This window comes from Molossus molossus, unplaced genomic scaffold (genome assembly GCF_014108415.1).
Source record: "Molossus molossus isolate mMolMol1 unplaced genomic scaffold, mMolMol1.p scaffold_m16_p_7, whole genome shotgun sequence".
NCBI classification, from domain to species: domain Eukaryota; kingdom Metazoa; phylum Chordata; class Mammalia; order Chiroptera; family Molossidae; genus Molossus; species Molossus molossus.
In genome coordinates, this window is record NW_023425401.1 from 60,345,809 (window position 1) to 60,366,901 (window position 21,093).

A 21,093-nucleotide genomic window follows, 5' to 3' on the forward strand; every position below is an offset into this window, starting at 1 on the left:
GATTTAATAGATATCTACAGAGAATTACACCCCAGAACTACAGAATTCACATTCTTCTCAAGTGCACATGGGATATTCTGAAAGATAGACCACATGATAGGACACAAACTAAGTCTCTACGAGTTCAAGGAGATTGAAATCATGTCAAGCATCTTCAGATCACAATGGCATGAAACTTGAAATTAATTGCAATGAGCACATGGAAAGACATTTGAACACATGGAGGCTAAATAGCATGTTATTAAATAATGAATGGGTTACTGAGGAGATGAAGGAAAACATTAAACCTTCCTGGAAACCAATGAAAATGAACACACAACACAAAATCTATGGGATGCCGTGAAAGCAGTTCAGAGAGGGAAGTTCATAGCACTACAGGCTTACCTCAAGAAACAAGAAAAAACTCTAATAGACTATCTGACCTCACAATTTAAAGAACTAGAAAGCAAACAAAATAAAAACCGCAGATCAAGTAAAAGGAAGGAAATAGTAAAGATCAGAGTAGAAATAAATGTCATAGAATCAAAAACAAAAACAAAAAAACAAAAACAATTCAAAAGATCAGTGAAACAGAGCTGGTTTTTCGAAAAGATAAACAAGATTGATGAACCCTTAGTTAGACTCACCAACAAAGAGAGAGAACCTAAATACACAAAATCGGAAATAAAAGAGGAAAAGTAACAACTGACACCACAGAAATACAAAAGATCATTAACAGCTACTATGAACAATTATATGGCAACAAATTCGACAATCTAAGAGAAATGGACAAATTTCTAGAAACACATAGTCTTCTAAAACTGGACCAGGAAGAGATAGAAAACTTGAACAGACCAATAACACATAAGGAAGAGGTAATCAACACTCTCCCAGCAAGTAAAAGCCCAGGCCCGGATGGCTTCATGGGGGAGTTTTACAGAACATTCAAAAAAGAACTAACATCCATTCTCCTCAAAATATTTTTTAAAATTCAAGAAGAAGGAAGACTTCCAAACTCGTTTTATGAGGCCAGCTTAATTCTAATTCCAAAACCAGAAAAAAGCATTACAAAGGAAGAAACCTACAGACCAATATTCCTGATGAACATAGACGCCAAAATACTGAACAAAATAGTAGCAAATTGGATCCAGCAACATCAAAAAAAAAATTTACCGTGACCAAGTGGGATTCATCCCAGGGATGCATGGCTGGCACAATATTAGCAAATCAATAAACGTGACACACCACATAAACAAAATGAATAAAAACCACATGATCATATCAATAGATGCCGAAAAAGCCTTTGAAAAATACCAGCATCCATTTCTGATAAAAACGCTCAGCAGTGGGGGATTAGAGGGATTGTATCTCGACATAATAAAGGCTATATATGAAAGACCTGCAGCCAACATTATACTCAATGGGCAAAAACTAAGAGCATTGCCCTGAAGAACAGGAACAAGGCAAAGATGCCCATTTTCTCCACTCTTATTTAACATAGTACTGGAAGTCTTAGCCCCAGCAATTAGACAGGAAAAAAAAATCAAAGGGATTTAAATCAGAAAGGAGGAAGTGAAAATGTCATTATTTGCAGATGACATGATACTATACAGAGAAAACCCAAAAAAACTCATCAAAAATTTACTACACCTAATAAATGAATTTGGCAAAGTACCAGGATACAAAATTAATGTCAAGAAATCGATGGCATTTGTATACACCAATGATGAACTCACAGAAAGAGAAACTGAAAAAAATCCCATTTACCATCACGGGAAAAATATTGTGATACCTAGGAATAAACTTAACCAAAGAAGTAAAGGACCTATTTGCAGAAAACAACAAGACATTGAAAAAAGAAATAGAAGAAGATATAAAAAAGTGGAAGCACATACCTTGTTCATGGATTGGAAGAATTAACATCATTAAAATGTCCATACTACGCAAAGCAATCTATGGATTCAATGCAATCCCCATCAAAATACCAACGACATATTTCACAGAAGTAGAACAAATACTTCAAAAGTTCATATGGAACCAAAAAAGTCCCTGAATAGCCACAGCAATTTTGAAAAAGAAGGACTTAAATGTGACTCCTGAATCCATAAAAATCATAGAATAATGTAGGCAACAAAATTTTAGACATCATACGCAGCAGAATTTTCACTGATACATCACCGAACGGAAAAGAAACAAAGGAGAAAATGAATACATGGAACTACATCAAACTCAAAAGCTTCTGCACAGGGAAAGATACAGTCATCAAAATGGAAAGGCAACCTACTGTATGGTAGAGCATAATTGCCAATGATGTATCCAATAAGGTGTTAATTTCCAATATATATATAGTGCTCATACAACTCAACAAAAGGAAGACAACCATATTAAAAAATGGGCAGAGGAACTAAATAGACACCTCTCCTAACAGAACATACAAGTGGCTAAGAGATGTATGAAGAAATTCCCAACATCACTAATCATCAGAGAGATGCAAATGGAAACCACAATGAGGTATCACCTCACACCAGTCAGAATGTCTGCCAACAACAAATCTTTAAACAAGTGTTGGGGAGGGTGTGGAGAAAAGGGGAGCCTAGTACATTGCTGGTGGGAATGCAGAGTGGTACAGCCGCTGTGGAATACATTATGGTGTTACCTCAATTAAAAATTGAACTTCCATTTGACCCAGTGATCCCACTTCTAGGAATATATCCTAGGATGCCTGAAACACCAATCAGAAAGATTATATGTACCCCCATGTTTATAGCAGCACTATTTACAATAGCTAAGACCTGGAAACAGTCCATCAGTAGACACATGGGTAAAAAAAGGAGTGCTACATATACACAATGGCGTACTAAGCAGCTGTAAGAAAAAAACATCTCTTATCTTTTGAGATGACATAGAGAGACCTGGAAAGTATTTTCCTAAGTGAAACAAGCCAAACAGAGAAAGACAAGTATCATATGATCTCACTTATTTGTGGAATATAATGAACATAATAGCCTGAGGAATAGGGTAGTCCCAGAGACGTGGAAGTCGGTCCAGACTGACAGTCCCCAGAAGAGGGGGTTGTGGGGGAGAGATAAATCACATAACTTATATGCATGTGTGCATGAACAGTGGATGTGGACAACAAAGCTGGGGTCAGGGTGGGGAGGGAAAATTAGTGGGGGGACAAGGAGAAACATCTAACAAAAATTAATTAATTAAACGTGTATAATTTGTAAAATTTTTGTAATTATACTTAAAAGGTAAAGTGGATAAAGTGCTTGTGAGAAATATGACTAAGTAGTATTTAAAAATTGATATAAGAGGAAATAAAAATCAAATACATACATAAGTTTTTCACAGATATGGAGAAAGAAGGGAAGAAGTATAGTCAGCTTATAAGCATTTAAAAATAATTCAAATTCAATGATAATTATTAAAAATTTAAATCATTTTTTTTTTTAGCTAAATTGGCAAAGATTTGAAACATCAATGTCTAGTTCTCTTGTATAGTTTAAAGGAGGATTCTTGTATTCTTCGTAGGATAGTAAAAGGGTACAGTCTTTCTGGTAGGAAACTTTGTGATAAGTATGTTTTAAAAATTGTCATATCTTTTATGTATTTTTTTTTTCTTACTTTATTTTTGTTACAGATGTTTCTCATTTTTACCCCATTGACACCCTCCTCCCCATCCCCAGTGCCCCGTTCCCGACTTTGTTCTCCATGTCCATTGTTATGCATACATGCATATAACTTCTCTGGTTTATGTTTTCAAACCCCCCCCCCCACCCCTTCTGATGAGGGTTGTCAGTCTGTACCATACTTCCATGTTTCTGGGTCTACCCTTTTCCTCAGACTGTTATATTCATTATATTCCATATATAAGTGAGGTTATGTGGCATTTGACTTTTTCTGCTTGGATTGTTTTACTTAGGATAATACCTTCCAGGTCCCTCCATGTCGTCTCAAAGGATAAGAGATCTTTCTTTCATACAGATGCATAGTACTCCATTGTGTATATGTACCAATCCTTTTTTTACCCATGCGTCTACTGATGGACACTTGGGCTGTTTCCAGATCTTAGCTATTACAAATAGTGCTGCTATGAACATGGGTGTACATATATTCTTTCTGATTGGTGTTTCATGCTTCCTAGGGTATATTCCTAGAAGTGGGATCACTAGGTCAAATGGAAGTTCAATTTTTAATTTTTTGAAGTAACACCATATTGTATTCCATAGTGGCTGCACCAGTCTGCATTCCCACCAGCAGTGTACTAGAGTCCCCTTTTCTCCACAACCTCACCAACACTCGTTGTTTGATTTGTTGATGGCGGCCATTCTAACAGGTGTGAGGTGATACCTTATTGTTATTTTAATTTGCATCTCTCTGATGATTAGTGATGTTGAGCATTTCTTCATATGTGTCTTGGTCATTTGTATATCCTGTTTAGAGAGGTGTCTATTCAGCTCCTCTGCCCATTTTTTAATTGGGTTCTTTGTCTTCCTTTTGAGTTGTATGAGTACTCTCTATATTTTGGAATTTAACCCCTTATTTGATGTATCATTGGCATTAAGTTTCTCTCATACAGTGGGTTGCCTTTCCATTTTGATGGTTGTTTCTTTGATGTGCAGAAGCTTTTGAGTTTCATGTAGTCCCATGTGTTCATTTTCTCCTTTATTTCTGTTACCTTAGGTGATGTATCAATGAAAATTCTGCTGCGCATGATGTCCGAAATTTTGTTGCCTACATTTTCTTCTAGAAATTTTATGGATTCACGGGTCACATTTAAGTCTTTTATCCATTTTGAGTTTTTTTTGCGTGTGGTGTAAGTTGATGGTCTAGTTTCATTTTTTTGCATGTAGCTGTCCAATTTTCCCAACGCCAATTATTAAAGAGGCTGTCTTTACTCCACCGTATGCTCTTGCCACCTTTGTCAATTATTAATTGAGCATACTGCCTTCGGTCCATTTCTGTGTCCTCTGTTCCGTTCCACTGGTCTATATGCCTGTTCTTGTGCCAGTACCAGGCTGTTTTGATTACAGTGGCTTTGTAGTATAACCTATTATCTAGTATTGTGATCTCACCTGCTTTGTTCTTCTTTTTCAAAATGGCTATTCGGGCCCTTTTTTGGTTCCATATGAACTTTTGAAGTATTTGTTCTACTTCTGTGAAATATGTCGTTGGTATTTTGATGGGGATTGCATTGGATCTATAGATTGCTTGGGGTAATATGGACATTTTAATTATGTTAATTCTTTCAATCCATGAACAAGGTATGTGCTTCCACTTTTTAAATTTGTCCTTTATTTCTTTTTTCAATGGCCTGTAGTTTTCTGCAAATAGGTCCTTTACTTCTTTGGTTAAGTTTATTCCTAGGTATCTTAATATTTTTCCCGCGATGCTAAATGGGATTTTTTTTTTCAGCTTCTCTTTCTGTGAGTTCATCATTGTTGTATAGAAATGCCATTGATTTCTTAACCTTAATTTTGTATTCTGGTACTTTGCTAAGTTCATTTAATAAGTCTAGTAAATTTTTGATGGGATTTTTTGGGTTTTCTATGTATAATATCATGACATCTGCAAATAATGACAGTTTCACTTCTTCCTTTTCAATTTTGTTCCCTTTTATTTTTTCTTCATGTCTGATTGCTGTGCCTAAGACTTCCAGTACAATGTTAAATAAGAGTGGCGAAAATGGCCCTGGCCGGTTTGGCTCAGCAGTTAGAGCGTCGGCCTGCGGTCCGGAGAGACCCGGGTTCGGTTCCCGCTAAGGGCACGTACCTCGGTTGCAGTTTGTCCCCGGCCCTGGTTGGCTGTGCGGGTGGCAGCCACTCAATGTGTCTCTTTCACGTCGATGTTTCTCTCTCTCTCTCCCCCTCCCACTCTATCTGTACAAAAAAAAAGAGTGGCGAAAATGGACATCTCTGTCTTGTTCCTGCCCTTAAGGCAAATATTTTTATTTTCTGCCCATTGAGTATGATGTTGGCTATAGGTCTTTCATATATGGCCTTTATTATGTAGAGATATGATCCCTTCATTTCCACATTGCTCAGCGTTTTTATCAGAAACGGATGCTGGATTTTGTCAAATGCTTTTTCAGTATCCATTGATATGATCATGTGGTTTCTATTCTTCATTTTGTTTATGTGGTGTATCACATTTATTGATTTGCGAATATTGTACCAGCCTTGCATCCCTAGAATGAATCCTACTTGGTAATGGTGAATAATTTTTTTGATGTAGTGCTGGATCCGATTTGCTCGTATTTTATTCAGTATTTTGGCGTCTATGTTCATCAGTGATATTGGCCTGTAGTTTTCTTTCTTCATAGTGCCTTTTTCTGGGTTTTGAATTAGAATTATGCTGGCCTCATAAAATGAATTTGGAAGTCTTTCTTCAATTTTTTGAAATAGTTTGAGGAGTATGGGTGTTAGTTCTTTTTTGAATGTTCTGTATAACTCCCCCATGAAGCCATCTGAGCCTGACCTCTTGTTTGCTGGGAGAGTCTTGATTACCTCGTCCATTTTCTTAGTTGTTATTGGTCTGGTCAAGTTTTCTATCTGTTCCTAGTCCAGTTTTGTGAGACTGTGTGTTTCTAGAAATTTGTCAATTTCGCTTAGATTGTCAAATTTGTTGCCATATACCTGTTCATAGTAGCTGTTAACGATGTTTTGTATTTCTGTAGTGTCTGTTGTTACTTCTCTTCTTTAATTTCTGGTTTTGTACATTTGGGTTCTCTCTCTGTTTTTTGGTGAGTCTAGCTAAGGGTCCATCACTCTTGTTTATCTTTTGGCATAAACACTGATCCTTGGAATTGTTTTTTTTTTTAAACTCTGTTATTTATTTCTACTCTGATCTTTACTATTACCTTCCTTTTACTTGCTGTGGGGTTTTCTCTTTTTTTTGCTTTCTAATTTTTAAGTTGTGAGGTTTCACAGTCTATTAGAAATTTTTCTTCTTTCTTGAGATAGGCCAGTAGTGCTCTGAAGTTCCCTCTCAGAACTAATTTTGCTGCATCCCATAGACTTTGTGTTGTTGTGTGTTTATTTTCATTGGTTTCCAGGAAGTTTTTAATTTCTTCCTTGATCTCCTCTGTAACAGCATTCAAGTTCAAGAAGCACAGAGAGCCCCAAGTCAGAAGAAAGCAAACAGGCCCACACCAGGACACATAGTAATTAAAATGCCAAAAGTTAAAGACAAAGAGAGAATCCTACAAGCAGCAAGAGATAAGCAACAGGTTACCTACAAAGGAAACCCCATAAGGCTCACAGCTGACTTCCAAACAGAAACACTGCAGGCCAGAACCGAATGGCATGAGGTAATCAAGGTCATGAAAAACAGGATGTGAATCCAAGACTACTGTGCCCAGCAAAGCTGTCATTCAAAATAGAAGATCAAATAAAGAGCTTCCCAGACAAAAAACAAAGGCTAAGGGAATATGTTAGCACCAAACCAGCACTACAAGAAATGTTAAAGGGACTGCTGTAATTAGTAGAAGAAATAGGAAGAAAAATAAAACCAGACTAAACAAAAATGGCAATAAATAAGTACATATTAATAACCACCTTAAATGTAAATGGACTGACTGCTCCAATAACAAGACAGAGTAGCTGATTGGATAACAAAGCATGACTTATCTATATGTTGTTTACAAGAGACCCACCTCACAACAAAGACTCACATAGGTTGAAAATGAAGTGATGTAAAAAATCTTTCCAAGCAAACGGAAAGCAAAAAAAAATACTCGGGTAGCAATACTCATATCTGATAAAATAGATTTCAAAATTAAGACCATAACTAGAGACAAAGAAAGTCATATCTTTTAAATCCATTCCCCCCATGTCCCTAAATAGCATTTGGGAATAATTCCTTCAGCATAAACTGAACTGTAGACAAATATTTCTGCATGAAGATGTTTATTGCAAGGTTGTTTTAATAGAAGTCAGTTAAATATCCTGCATTAGGGAAGTGGGTAATTATACTAGGGGAGTGGTTAATAATAGCTCATGATGACTAACCAGCATTGCTTCAAACTATATTTATAAAATGTATCTAATGGCATGTGAATTTCTTACAGAATGTTTTAACATTGCAAATGCAGGTGAGCTCAATTCAGAATAAAAACTTGCTAGGAATATGCAAAATGTTACAGTATTTGCTACTAAAAGATTGGGTTATGGATACTTTATTAAAGTTACTCCTGAGATTCCAAAATGGTGGCAGAGTGAACGGAAGCTACACAGACCATCTCCCAGAACCAAACTGGAATTACAACTGTAACACTGACAAATTGACGGGGAAAACCAACAGAAAAGCAGCTTGCGATTACCATATAACCAGGGACACTGACTCGATCCTGGTAGGCTTGCGAAGGCACTAGACGGGGGCTGGGAACACACGGATGGCAGCTCGGCAGTGGCCTTAGCTGGGAGCAGCGCCCTCGGGTTACACTTCCAAGCGGCTCCAACGCACAGGGCCAGAACAGAGGCTAAAAACCCATAACCACTCACCCTGGGGTCCGGCAGTGGGAGGGCAGACTGGACTGGAATTGTGTGGGGACACTCGGGATTTGGAGGGCACTCAGAGCTTTTGCTGACTTGCTGCCACACAGGACGGTGACCATATTGCTCCTTCCCAGAGCTCTGGGGAGAGGTAGCAGCCCCTCCCTCGGAGATCCAACCCCAACCTATAGGCCATTGAAGTGCTAATTGAAGCTCATTAACAACCTGCATCTGCCCCAACCTCATGAAATCCCCTTATGCTGAGCACCTGAGGGAGTTTTTCAATCAACTGACAACCCAAAACTCATCAAGTAACCTCGACTGCTAGCCTCCAGGCAAAAACTAGAGGATAACAGTACCTTTTCAGGCCTAGCAACTTTAACCAGGAAAGTAAGACTTGACAGCGGTGTTTCACGTGGGTCCTCCCTCGCTCATCTAAACCCAGGAGAGGGAGCCACAAACAGCAGAATATCAACACCCACAGGGAAAACTTGACAGGCTCCAAAGCCCACTGTGATAGCCAAAATGGTGAAACACAGAAACAGAAGCCAAATGAAAGATCAAGAGACCTCCGCCGAAGATGAGATCAACGTGGAGCAGTTAGGCATGCTAACAGAGATAGAATTCAGAGCCATGATCTTGAGGAAGCTGAACAGTATGAGTAAGGATATAGAGACGCTGAAAATAAGCCAGTTGGGAATTAAAAACCTTCAAGAAGAGATAAAAAATGACATATCAGAATGAAAAAACACATTTGAAGGTTTAAAAAGCAGAGTAGAGGAAGCTGACGACAGTACCGGTGATTTAGAAGACAGGGTAGAAAAAACCAACCAATCAGAAAACCAAAAGAAGAAAACAATTAAAAACAGGAAGACAGCTTAAGAGAACTGTGGGACAACAGGAAACGTAATAATATTCGCATCATAGGAGACCCCGAAGGAGAAGAAAATGAGCAAGGGATAGAGAATTTATTCAAAAAAAAATAGTGAAAGAAAACTTCCCTAGTTTTGTGAAGGAAGAATTCATTCAATTTCAAGAGGCACAGAGAGTCCCAAATAAGAAGAACCCAAACAGGCCCACACCAAGACACATAGTAATTAAAATACCAAAAATTAAAGACAGAGAATCCTAAAAGCAGCAAGAGATAACCAACAGGTTATTTACAAAGCAAACCCCATAAGGCTCTCAGCTGACTTCTCACAAGAAACACTACAGGCTAGAAGGGAATGGCATGAAGTAGTCAAGGTGATGATAAACAAGGATCTGAATCCAAGACTACTCTACCCAGCAAGGCTATCATTCAAAATAGAAAGTCAAATAAAGAGCTTCCCAGAGAAAAAAAGGCTAAGGGAATACATTAGCACCAATCCAGCACTGCAAGAAATGTTAAAAGGACTGTTGTAATTAGCAGGAGAAATGGGAAGAAAAATAGAACCACACTAAACAAAAATGTCAATAAATAAGTACTTATCAATCATCACTTTAAAAGTAAATGAATTGAATGCCCCCATAAAAAGACACAGAGTAGCTGATTGGATAAGAAAGCATGACTCATCTATATGATGCTTACAAGAGACCCACTTCACAATAAAAGACTCACATAGGTTAAAAGTGAAGGGATGGAAAAAAATTTTCCAAGCAAATTGAAAGCAAAAAAACGCTGGGATAGCAATACTCATATCTGACAAAATAGATTTCAAAATGAAGGCCATAACCAGGGACAAAGAGGGCCACTACATAATATTGAAAGGATCTATCCAACAGGAAGATATAACCTTGATAAACATATATGCACCCAATATAGGAGCACCAAAATATATCAAAAATCTTCTGGAGGACTTCCAAGGAGTAATCGACAGCAATACAATCACAGCAGGGAACTTCAGCACCCCATTGACAGCACTGGATAGATCCTCTTGACAACAAATTAGCAAGGAAACAGAGACTCTAAATGAAGCACTAGACCAAATGGATTTCATAGATATCTACAGAGAATTACACCCCAAAACTACAGAATACATATTCTTCTCAAGTGCACACGGGACATTCTCAAAGACTGACCACATGATAGGACACAAACTACATCTCTGCAAGTTCAAGAAGATTGAAATCATATCAAGCATCTTCTCAGATCACAATGGCATGAAACTAGAAATCAATTGCAACAAGAACATGCAAAGACATTTCAACACATGGAAGCTAAAAAGCATGTTAGTAAACAATGAATGTGTTACCAGGGAGATCAAGGAAGAAATCAAAAACTTCCTGGAAACCAATGACAATGAAGACACAACAACACAAAATCTATGGGATGCAGCGAAAGCAGTTCTGAGAGGGAAGTTCATAGCACTACAGGCCTACCTCATATAACAAGAAAATTTTCTAATTCCTTTTTTAACCTCAAAACTTAAAGAATTAGAAAGCAAAGAAAAACAAGACCTCCAGAGCAAGTAGAAGGAAGGAAATAGTAAAGATCAGAGCAAAAATAAATGACATAGAGATCAAAAACACAATTCAAATGTTTAATGAAACAAAGAGTTGGTTTTTCGAAAAGATAAACAAGATTGACAGACCCTTATCTAGACTCACCAAGAAACAGAGAGAGAACCCAAATACACAAAATCAGAACTGAAAGAGGAGAAGTAACAACCAACACCACAGAGATACAAAAGATCGTTAACAGCTACTATGAACAACTATATGGCAAGTAATCGACAATCTAAGCGAAATGGACAAATTTCTAGAAACACACAGTCTTCTAAAACTGGACTGGGAAGAGATAGAAAACTAGAAGAGACCAATAACAGCTAAGGGAATTGAAGAGGTAATCAAGACTCTCCCAGCAAACAAGAGCCCAGGCCTACCTAGATGGCTTCACGGAGGAGTTTTACCGAACATTCAAAAAAGAACTAACACCCATTCTCCACAAACTATTTCAAAAAATTCAAGAAGAAGGAAGACTCCCAAACACGTTTTATGAGGCCAACATAATTCTAATTCCAAAACCTGAAAAAGACATTACAAAGAAAGAAAACTACAGGCCAATATTTCTAATGAACATAGACGCCAAAATCCTGAACAAAATACTAGTAAATCGGATCCAGCACTGCATCAAAAAAATTACTCACTATGAACAAGTGGGATTCATTCCAGGGATGCAAGGCTGGTACAATACTCACAAATCAATAAATGTGATACACCACATAAACAAAAAGAAGAATAAAAACTACATGATCATATCAATAGATGCTAAAAAATCATTCGACAAATCCAGCATTCATTTCTGGTAAAAACGCTCAGCAATGTAGGAATAGAAGGATCATATCTCGACATAATAAAAGCCATATATGAAAGACCTACAGCCAACATCATACTCAATGGGCAAAAACTAAAAACCTTTTCATTAAGAACAGGAACAAGACAGGGATGTCCACTGTCGCTACTCTTATTTAACATAGTACTGGAAGTCTTAGCCACAGCAATCAGACAGGAGGAAAAAATAAAAGGAATCCAAATTGGAAAGAAGGCAGTGAAACTGTCATTATTTGTAGATGACATGATATTATACATAGAAACCCTAAATACCCCATCAAAAATCTACTAGACTTAATAAATGAATTTGGAAAAGTAGTAGGATACAAAATTAACATCAAGAAATTGACGGCATTCTTATACACCAATGATTAACTCACAGAAAGAGAAACTGAAAAAAACAATCCCATTTACCTTCGCGGCAAAAAAATTAAGATACCTAGGAATAAACTTAACCAAAGATGTAAAGGACCTATTTGCAGAAAACTACAGGCCATTGAAAAAAGAAATAGAGGAAGATATAAAAAACTGAAAGCATATACCTTGTTCATGGATTGGAAGAATTAACATCATTAAAATGTCCATACTACCCAAAGCAATCTATAGATTCAATGCAATCCGTATCAAAATACCAACGACATATTTCACAGAAGTAGATCAAATACTTCAAAAGTTCATATGGAACCAAAAAAGTCCTTGAATAGCCACAGCAATTTTGAAAAAGAAGAACAAAGTAGGTGCTATCACAATACCAAATATCAGGTTATACTACAAAGTGACTGTAATCAAAACAGCCTGGTACTCGCACAAGAACAGGCATATAGACCAGTGGAACAGAACTGAAAACCCAGAAATGGACCCAAGGCAATATGCTCAATTAATATTTGACAAAGGGGGCAAGAGCATACAGTGGAGAAAAGACAACCTGTTTAATAAACGGTGTTGGGAAAATTGGACAGCTACATGCAAAATAAATGAAACTAGACCATCAACTTACACCATACACAAAAATAAACTCAAAATGGATAAAAGACTTAAATGAGACCCGTGACTCCATAAAAATTCTAGTAGAAAAATGTAGGCAACAAAATTTCGGACATCATGTATTTTCCATCAGTGAAAATTTTGCCATCAGAATTACATCACCGAAGGCAACAGAAACAAAGGAAAAAATGAACACATGGGACTAAATCAAACTCAAAAGCTCTGCACAGCAAAAACAAAAAAACAAATCATTAAAATGGAAAGGCAACCCACTGTATGGGAGAACATCATTGCCAGTGATATATCAGATAAGGGGTTAATTTCCAACATATATAGAGTGCTCATACAACTCAACAATAGGTAGACAAAGAACCCAATTAAAAAATGGGCAGAGGAGCTGAATAGACACCTCTCCAAACAGGACATACAAGTGGCCACGACACATATGAAGAAATGCTCAACATCACTAATCATCAGAGAGATGCAAATTAAAACAATAAGGTATCACCTCACACCTGTCAGAATGGCCGCCATCAACAAATCATCAAACAACAAGTGTTGGCGAAGGTGTGGAGAAAAGGGGACTCTTATACATTGCTGCCAGGAATGCAGACTGGTGCAGCCACTAAGGAAAACAATATGGTGTTACCTCAAAAAATTAAAAGTTGAACTTCCATTTGACCCAGTGATCCCGCTTCTAGGAATATATTCTCAGAAGCCTGGAACACCACAATCAGGAAGAATATATATACCCCCATGTTCATAGCAACACTATTTACAATAGCTATGATCTGGAAACAGCCAAGTGTCCATCAGTAGACGAATAGATAAGAAAGCTGTGGTACATATACACAATGGAGTACTAGCAGCTGTAAGAAAGAAAGATCTCTTATCCTTTGAGATGACATGGAGGGACCTGGAAAGTATTATCCTACGTGAAATGAGCCAAGCAGAAAAAGACAAATACCACATGATCTCACTTATATACGGAATATAATTAACATATTATATGTTATGAAGAATATGGTAGACCCAGAAACATGGAAGTAGGGCACAGACTGACATCCCTCAGAAGAGGGGGTGGGTGGGTGGGAAGAGATAAACCACAGAACTTATATGCATGTATGCATGACCATTGGATGTGGACAACAAAGCCAGCGATGGGGCAGGGGTAGGGTGGGGAAGGGGGTGCCAATGGGGTAAAAAAGGAGAATCATCTGTAACAAAAAAGTAAATTAATTAATTTAAAAAAATAAAAAAAGAAAGTTACTCCTTACTGTGTTATTAAATTGATCATTTCATAGCAGACTTAGACTTTGTTTTGCTATCCATTCTTTGGGGTAATTTTTAGATCTTATGCATTTGTTTAGCTTGGAAATGAAGGTGAAAGAGGTTATGCTATGTTTCCCTGAAAAATGGAAAGCAAAAAGCAATTGCCAAGGCCCTGGCTATTGTGGGTCATTGGTTAGATCGTTGGCCCATGCACCAAATGGTTGTGGGTTCGAGTCTCACTTAAGAGGATGTACTTGGGATGCAGGTTTGATCACACAGGCAGGAGGCAACCAATAAATGTGTCTCTCTCACATCAATGTCTCTCTCTCCCTCTCTCTCTCTTTTTCCCCCCTTCTTCCTCTCCTCCCTCTCCCTCCATCTCTTCCACTCCCTCAAAAAGCAGTGGAATAAATATCCTCTGGTGGGGATTATCAACAACAACAAAGTAATTAGTATCTTAAAATGCAGCCCTGTATTTTAATAAATTCCATGTATATTACAAGAGGAAATTTGTTTGGCGGTATACTGCTTGCCCTGGATGAGGTGAATTAATGATTTTACACCATTGTACTCTTTTTGTTTATTCATTTTTAAAAGATTTGTTTAGTATAGTATGTTTCTTGATGAAAAAACGTCTTAAAATGTCCATTTCTATTTTTATAGTATGTGCAGAAGCTTATAATCCTGATGAAGAAGATGATGATGCAGAATCCAGGGTATGTCATTTATTGAATAAATTAACTTTAAATTACTTTTTATTGGGTAAGGAAAATAATAATAGAAAAGATGTTAATAAGCAGGAGGCATAATGGAATTATTTTGACTGTTTCTTTTCCAAGTTATATCTCTGATAGCTTACTTCTTCTGGTTTTGTAGAGTTACTTTTATCCAAAGACTCTCTCTTTGGCTAAAGGAAAGGTGACTCTCTCTCTCTCTCTCTCTCCCTCTCTCTCTATATATATATATATTTGTGTGTGTGTGTGTGTGGTACGTGCCCCTAGCAGGAACCGAACCCAGGACTCTCTGGTCCGCAGGCCGACGCTCAACCGCTGAGCCAAAGTGGGCAGGGCAGGAAAGGTGACTATAAAAACTTAACTGCAGTTGTGGTTTTATTTCTTTTGCAAAAATACAGCTTTCTCATAGTGATCATTTATCTTCTTAGTATTTTTGTAAAGAAAAATACTGGGAAGAGCCTTCTATTTCTACTAATTTATAACAACAGAAGCCTACTCTGAAACAAAAAAATCACATTAAACCCAAAGCAATCTATAGATACAACACAATTCCTATCAAGATACCAGTGGTGTATTTCACAGAACTAGAACAAATATTCCACAAATTTATGTGGAACCACAAAAGACCCAGAATTGCCACAGTAATCTTGAGAAAGAAGAACAAAGTTGAAGGAATCACCCTGATATAAAACTGTACTACAAGGCCATAATAATCAAAACCGCATGATACTGGCATAAAAACAGACATATAGATCAATGGAAAAGAATAAAAGATCTCAGAAATAAACACACATCTTTTTACACATTAATATTTGACAAAGGAGGCAAGAACATACAGTGAGGTAAAGACAGTCTATTCAATAAATGGTGTTGGGAAAGTTGGACATATACATGCAAAAAAAAACTAGACCACCTTACACAAGAATAAACTCAAAATGGATTAAAGACTTAAATGTTAGATCTTCCCAGGCCAGTGTGGCTCAGTTGTTTATGCATCATCCCATGCACCAAAAGACTACCAGTTCAATTTCAGTCAGGGCACATGTCCAGGTTGCATGTTCGATCCCCCGGGGCAGCAGTGGTCAGGGAGTAGGGAGCAACCGATTGATGTTTCACTATCACATCGATCTCTCTTTCTCTCTTTCTTCCTCCCTCCCTCACCCTTCCTGTCTCTAAATATCAATTTTTTTTAATCTTTGGGAAAAAACATAAAAATTTTAGAAGAAATAATAGGCAGTAACATCCTCAGACATTTCTCACAGCAATATTTTTTCTGATATATCTCCTCAGGCAAGGGAAACAAAAGAAAAAAATAAATGGGACCACATCAAACTAAAAAGTTTTTGTGCAGCAAAGGAAATCAAGAAAATTAAAAGACAACCCACTCAGTAGGAGAGCATATTTGCCAACACATCTAATAAGGAGTTAATATCCAAAATATATAAATAATTTATAAAACTCAACACCAAAAATACAAAATTAAAAAATAGGCAAAGGATCCGAATAGACACTTCTCTAAAGAAGATGTACAGATGGTCATTAAATATATGAAAGGATACTTGACATTACTAATCATCAGAAAAATGCAAATTAAAGCCACATTGGGCGACAAAATGGTGCTGGCTGCTCAGTCTTTTATCCCGCTTGCTTTTCTCTGGCCCTCTGCCCGGTGGAGCCGCCAGACTCCAGCCCGTGTGCAGCCAAGGTGAGGTTGTATTTGGCTGGACTTTGCTGCTTCTGTCACTGCCACCTCAGCTCAAAAATGGCCCCATTTCCTCGAGTCACTTGGGTCTCTGCATCCCCTGCTCAGCCCTCCTGGATTCTGCTCTCCCCACTTTCCTGCCTGTGCTGAGTGCAGCTGCAGCACTGAGGACCAGCCCCAGCAGTGCCAGAAAACCAAGATGCTCATTCTGCGTTTCTCCAACCCCATCAGCGGGGTTCTGACTCAAATTTAGACCTTTCTTGTCTGGACCTATTGCGATGAAGAGTTCAGCATCGCAGAATTCTCAGAGGGAGCAAAGCAGGCTTTAGTTCGTGTGTCCAAGTTGTTGTCACAGTGCAAATTTGATCGGCTGGAAGACCTTGTGACCAAAAGAGCTGCTGCATGTATTGAAAGAAAAAGTTACTTCACTACCTGACAACCATAAAAATGCTCTTGCTGCTGACATAGATGAAATTGTATACATCTCAACAGGAAATATCTCTATTTACTATGATGACAAAGGAAGGAAGTTTGTTAACATCCTGATGTGCTTTTGGTATCTAACCAGTGCCAACGTCCCCAGTGAAACTTAAGTGGAGCCGGTATGTTCCAGGTTAAGTTGGGAGATCAGAACATGGAAACTAAACAACTTCTTAGTGCAAGCTATTAATTTCAGAGGGAGTTTACACAAGGAGTGAAGCCTGACTGGACCAGTGCATGGATTGATCACTCAAAGTTACTAAAATAATCTTTCTTAGAAAAAATCAGCTTATTTTGGATTTTTTAGCCATTGCTGTGAAAAACTAAGGAAGAAAAGTTTTGGATCAGTTGATCTTCACTTAGTCTAATCTGTAAATTACTTTTATATTACTCTGAAATACTCTTTGTAGTATATTGGCGTGATATAATAAAGTATTTGCACTGATTGCCTATTGTTGGTGTCATATTCACTATCATCTCTAATGTTACATGTATGTGTATATACATACAAACTAATTTTATAGATAATAAAGAAGGTATTGAAAAAAACACAGTGGGCAAAAACAGTAATGTGCAAGGTGAAATACTTTTGGATAAACATAAGCCTATTTTTTGACCTTTCTTAATGCGAACTCTTTGCATTAAATGGTAGAATATTTAGAAATTTTCACAAAACGCAAAAAAATTAAAACGTTGTTTTGAAGGGTTAATGAATAGAAAGGTCTATTAGTATGTATATGTGTGTAACTGGCTACACACAGGCATATGTATATACCAGCTGACTCGATCTAGTACAGTAAATCACCCTGCAAGTTAACCCCCCATTGCAATGATTGCCTTAAGGTGTTTGCTAATTGTGTACATAGTGTGGTTAATCATTAGCTACACTGCTTCACACTTGATTGGAGCAGTGGAAAGTACACTATAGCTAACCAGCATCTGAAAGTGTGTATGTGACTTGTGTGTATGCAGAGGTGGTGTGGATGTGAGTGTGCATGAAGGGAAAAAAAACTGCTTCTCTCAGTAGGCCAAACGCTCAGGTTAAACAACTGACGAGTGTTAGTGTAGGTTTTTTGTGTTTTTTTCTGTCAAATTGCTACTTATATTGTGAAAGACAAAAGCATTTCCATTTCAACAGTTTGTCAGATTTGTTAGACAAAAATAGATATGTTATGAAAATGAAATGGACCTATAGTTTTGGGACAAAATTATAAAATTAAATATGTAGGTAATCTGTATACTGCTATAAAGTTTGTTTTAAGAGAGATCTGCAAAGAAGTTATTACCTACAAGAAATGTATATTTAAAGATTTTTTTTCTTTATCCTGGGTGCCAGAAATATAAAAAGAGCGGATATATTTAACCATAGCCTAATGTGATACATCAAACAACACAAACTTTTATTTAGTGGAGTTTATCATTTAGTGGAGTTTATCTGTTGACATTGGTTTAAACTATCACTTATTTTTATCATGTAGGAACATAAGTTATGTCAAAAATGTAAGGACTTTGAACTAATGTTGATTCAAGTTGTGTTGTCTTACTGTGTTCTCTTTTCAAAGTGCTGCCAATTAAAAAGAGAAGCATTGTGTTTACAAATCTGTTCTGAAATGTTTGCCAAAATTTTAGTAGTATCTTTAATAAAGATGTTTGTCTCCAGCATCCAAAAAAATAAACGCCCTGGATGGTTTGGCTCAGCGGTTAGAGCGTTGACCTGTGGTCTGGAGAGACCCGGGTTCGGTTCCCACTAAGGGCACGTACCTCAGTTGTAGTTTGTCCCCGGCCCTGGTTGGGTCATGTGGGTGGCAAGAACTCGATGTCTCTCTCTCACATCGATGTTTCTCTCTCTCTCTCTCCCTCCCACTCTATCTGAACAAAATATCAAAAAATGTCCTCAGGTGAGGATAAAAACAAAATAAATAAACTACTTTGTTTTATATCACTGTAAAAAAAACAAAAACAAACAACCACAGTGGGATATCACCTCACACCTGTGAGAATGGCTATCATCAATAAATCAACAAACAACAAGTGTTGGTGAGGATTTGGAGAAAAGGGAACCCTAGTGCACTGTTGGTGGGACTGCAGACTGGTGTAGCCACTGTGGAAAACACTATGGAGTTTCTTCAAAAAATTAAAAATAGAACTGCCTTATGATTCAGGCATTCTACTTCTGGGAATTTATCTGAATAAACCTGAACCACTAATTTAAAAGAATATATGCACCCCAATATTCATTGCAGTTGTATTTACAATAGTGAAGATTTGGAATCAGCCCAAGTGCTGATGTAGATGAGTGGATAAAAAAAGTTGTGGTATATTTACACAATGGAATACTACTAGGCCATAAAAAAGGAAATCTTACACTTTGGGACAGCATGGTTGGACCCAGAGATCATTTGAAATAAGCCAGTCAGAGAAAAACAAGTACTATATGATTTCACTCACATGTGGAATCTAGTGAACAAAATGACCTAACCAAAAAAATACAGACAGACTCATAGATATATCTATGAGAGCAGGCTGACAGCTGTCAGGGGGAAGTTGGGAGCACTAAGTGAGGGGGTTGGAGGGATTGAGCTAAAAAAGAAAAACAAGGAGGGAGGATTCTCATGGACACGGACAACAGTGTAGTGATTGCCTACAGAGAGGTGGAGGGAGGGTATGGGGGGATAAATGGTGATGGAAGAAGGAGACTGGACTTGGGGTGGTGAACACACAATACAGTGTACACATGATGTGTTGTGGAGTTGTGCACCTGAAACCTGTATAATTTTGTTAACCAGTGTCACCCCAATAAATTCAATAAAAAGGAAAACAATATAATAACAAATAATAATACAGGAATAAAAAACACAATAAAATACCATCTAACAAGTCATTACAGCCCAGCCAGTGTGGCTCAGTGGTTGAGTGTCAAGAGATCGCCAGTTCGATTCCCAGTCAAGGCACATGCCCGGATTGTGGACCAAATCCCCAGTGGGGGGCATGCAGAAGGCAGCCAATCTATGTTCTCTCTCATTGATGTTTCTCTCTCTCTCACCCTCTCCATTCCTCTCCCTCTAAAATCAGTAAAGAAAAAATAATTAAAATCAATTTAAAGTGTCATTACAGCAGTTATTTTTAAAAATCTATGAGTCTTAATAGTTTGCTCAGAAACTGATTTCATGGAGGTCCTAATGTTTTTGTTTGTTTGTTTGTTTTTATCATCCTCACCAGAGGACATTTTTCCATTTTTTGTTCAGGTAGAGTGGGAGGGAGAGAGAGGAAGAGAGAGAGAGAAACATCAATGTGAAAGGGACACATCGAGTGGTCGCCACCCGCACAACCAACCAGGGCCAGGGACAAACTGCAACCGAGGTACGTGCCCTTAGCGGGAACTGAACCCAGGTCTCTCTGGACCGCAGGCCGATGCTCTAACTGCTGAGCCAAACCAGCCAGGGCCTAATGTTTTTGTAAAAGTTTATTCAGTTTGGTTTAAAGCAAATTTTTAAGCTGTGTTCTTTAGCTTCGTTTTCCTATTATTTATTTAGTAAAAAGTAAAATAAATAAGAGATTACACTGCCCAGAAATGGAAGTAATAATTTACCTCTTTTTTTTTTTTAAGTATGTGCTTTACAAAAATCCCCCTTTTTTATTTGGCCTTAAAAAATATAAACAAAAATCTATTTCGGCAGCTCTCAAAAAAACTTCAATAAGATTTGAGTTTTAATATGGAAAAGCAGATACTGCTTCCCTAAGTCATTGCATCATTACGCTTCCTGAAATATAGGTAAAATCCAGTGGTAATAAGATAAGGAGACTTATATGACCAGCAGATCTTCAAGGAACTCCTATTTTCTCCCTTACCACAGAGATTCCAATACCAGGGTTGTAGAAAATAAATAAGCATCAAGGAAATTAATATAGAGACCCGAGTTGGCTTAGCTTTCGGGGATTGATGACTGGATATATCATGTTTCTAGTAAAGTAGAGCATTTACAAGTACACAAAAGTTTTCAAAGTTTTGGTTTGCCAACATGGCACCCTGGGTGGGAGCAGCTCCATTTTGGACCTAAAAAGTTATTTCAATAATGGTGACATGGTATTTCCAAATTTTTCTCTCTGAGGATAGAGCTTCTCAGCAGGCAAACAT

General features: G+C 37.6%; 1 protein-coding gene and 1 pseudogene across 1 annotated transcript in view; both read left to right on the forward strand.

The window, feature by feature from the left end:
- PRKAR2B (protein kinase cAMP-dependent type II regulatory subunit beta) overlaps nucleotides 1-21,093 on the forward strand; it is a 187,327-nt gene that overhangs the window by 93,198 nt on the left and 73,036 nt on the right. The window contains exon 3 of the mRNA XM_036247149.1: nucleotides 14,706-14,758. Coding sequence (XP_036103042.1) covers nucleotides 14,706-14,758 — 53 coding nt within the window. The remainder of the gene's footprint in view (nucleotides 1-14,705; nucleotides 14,759-21,093) is intronic.
- On the forward strand, nucleotides 16,301-17,226 carry LOC118620293 (annotated as a pseudogene).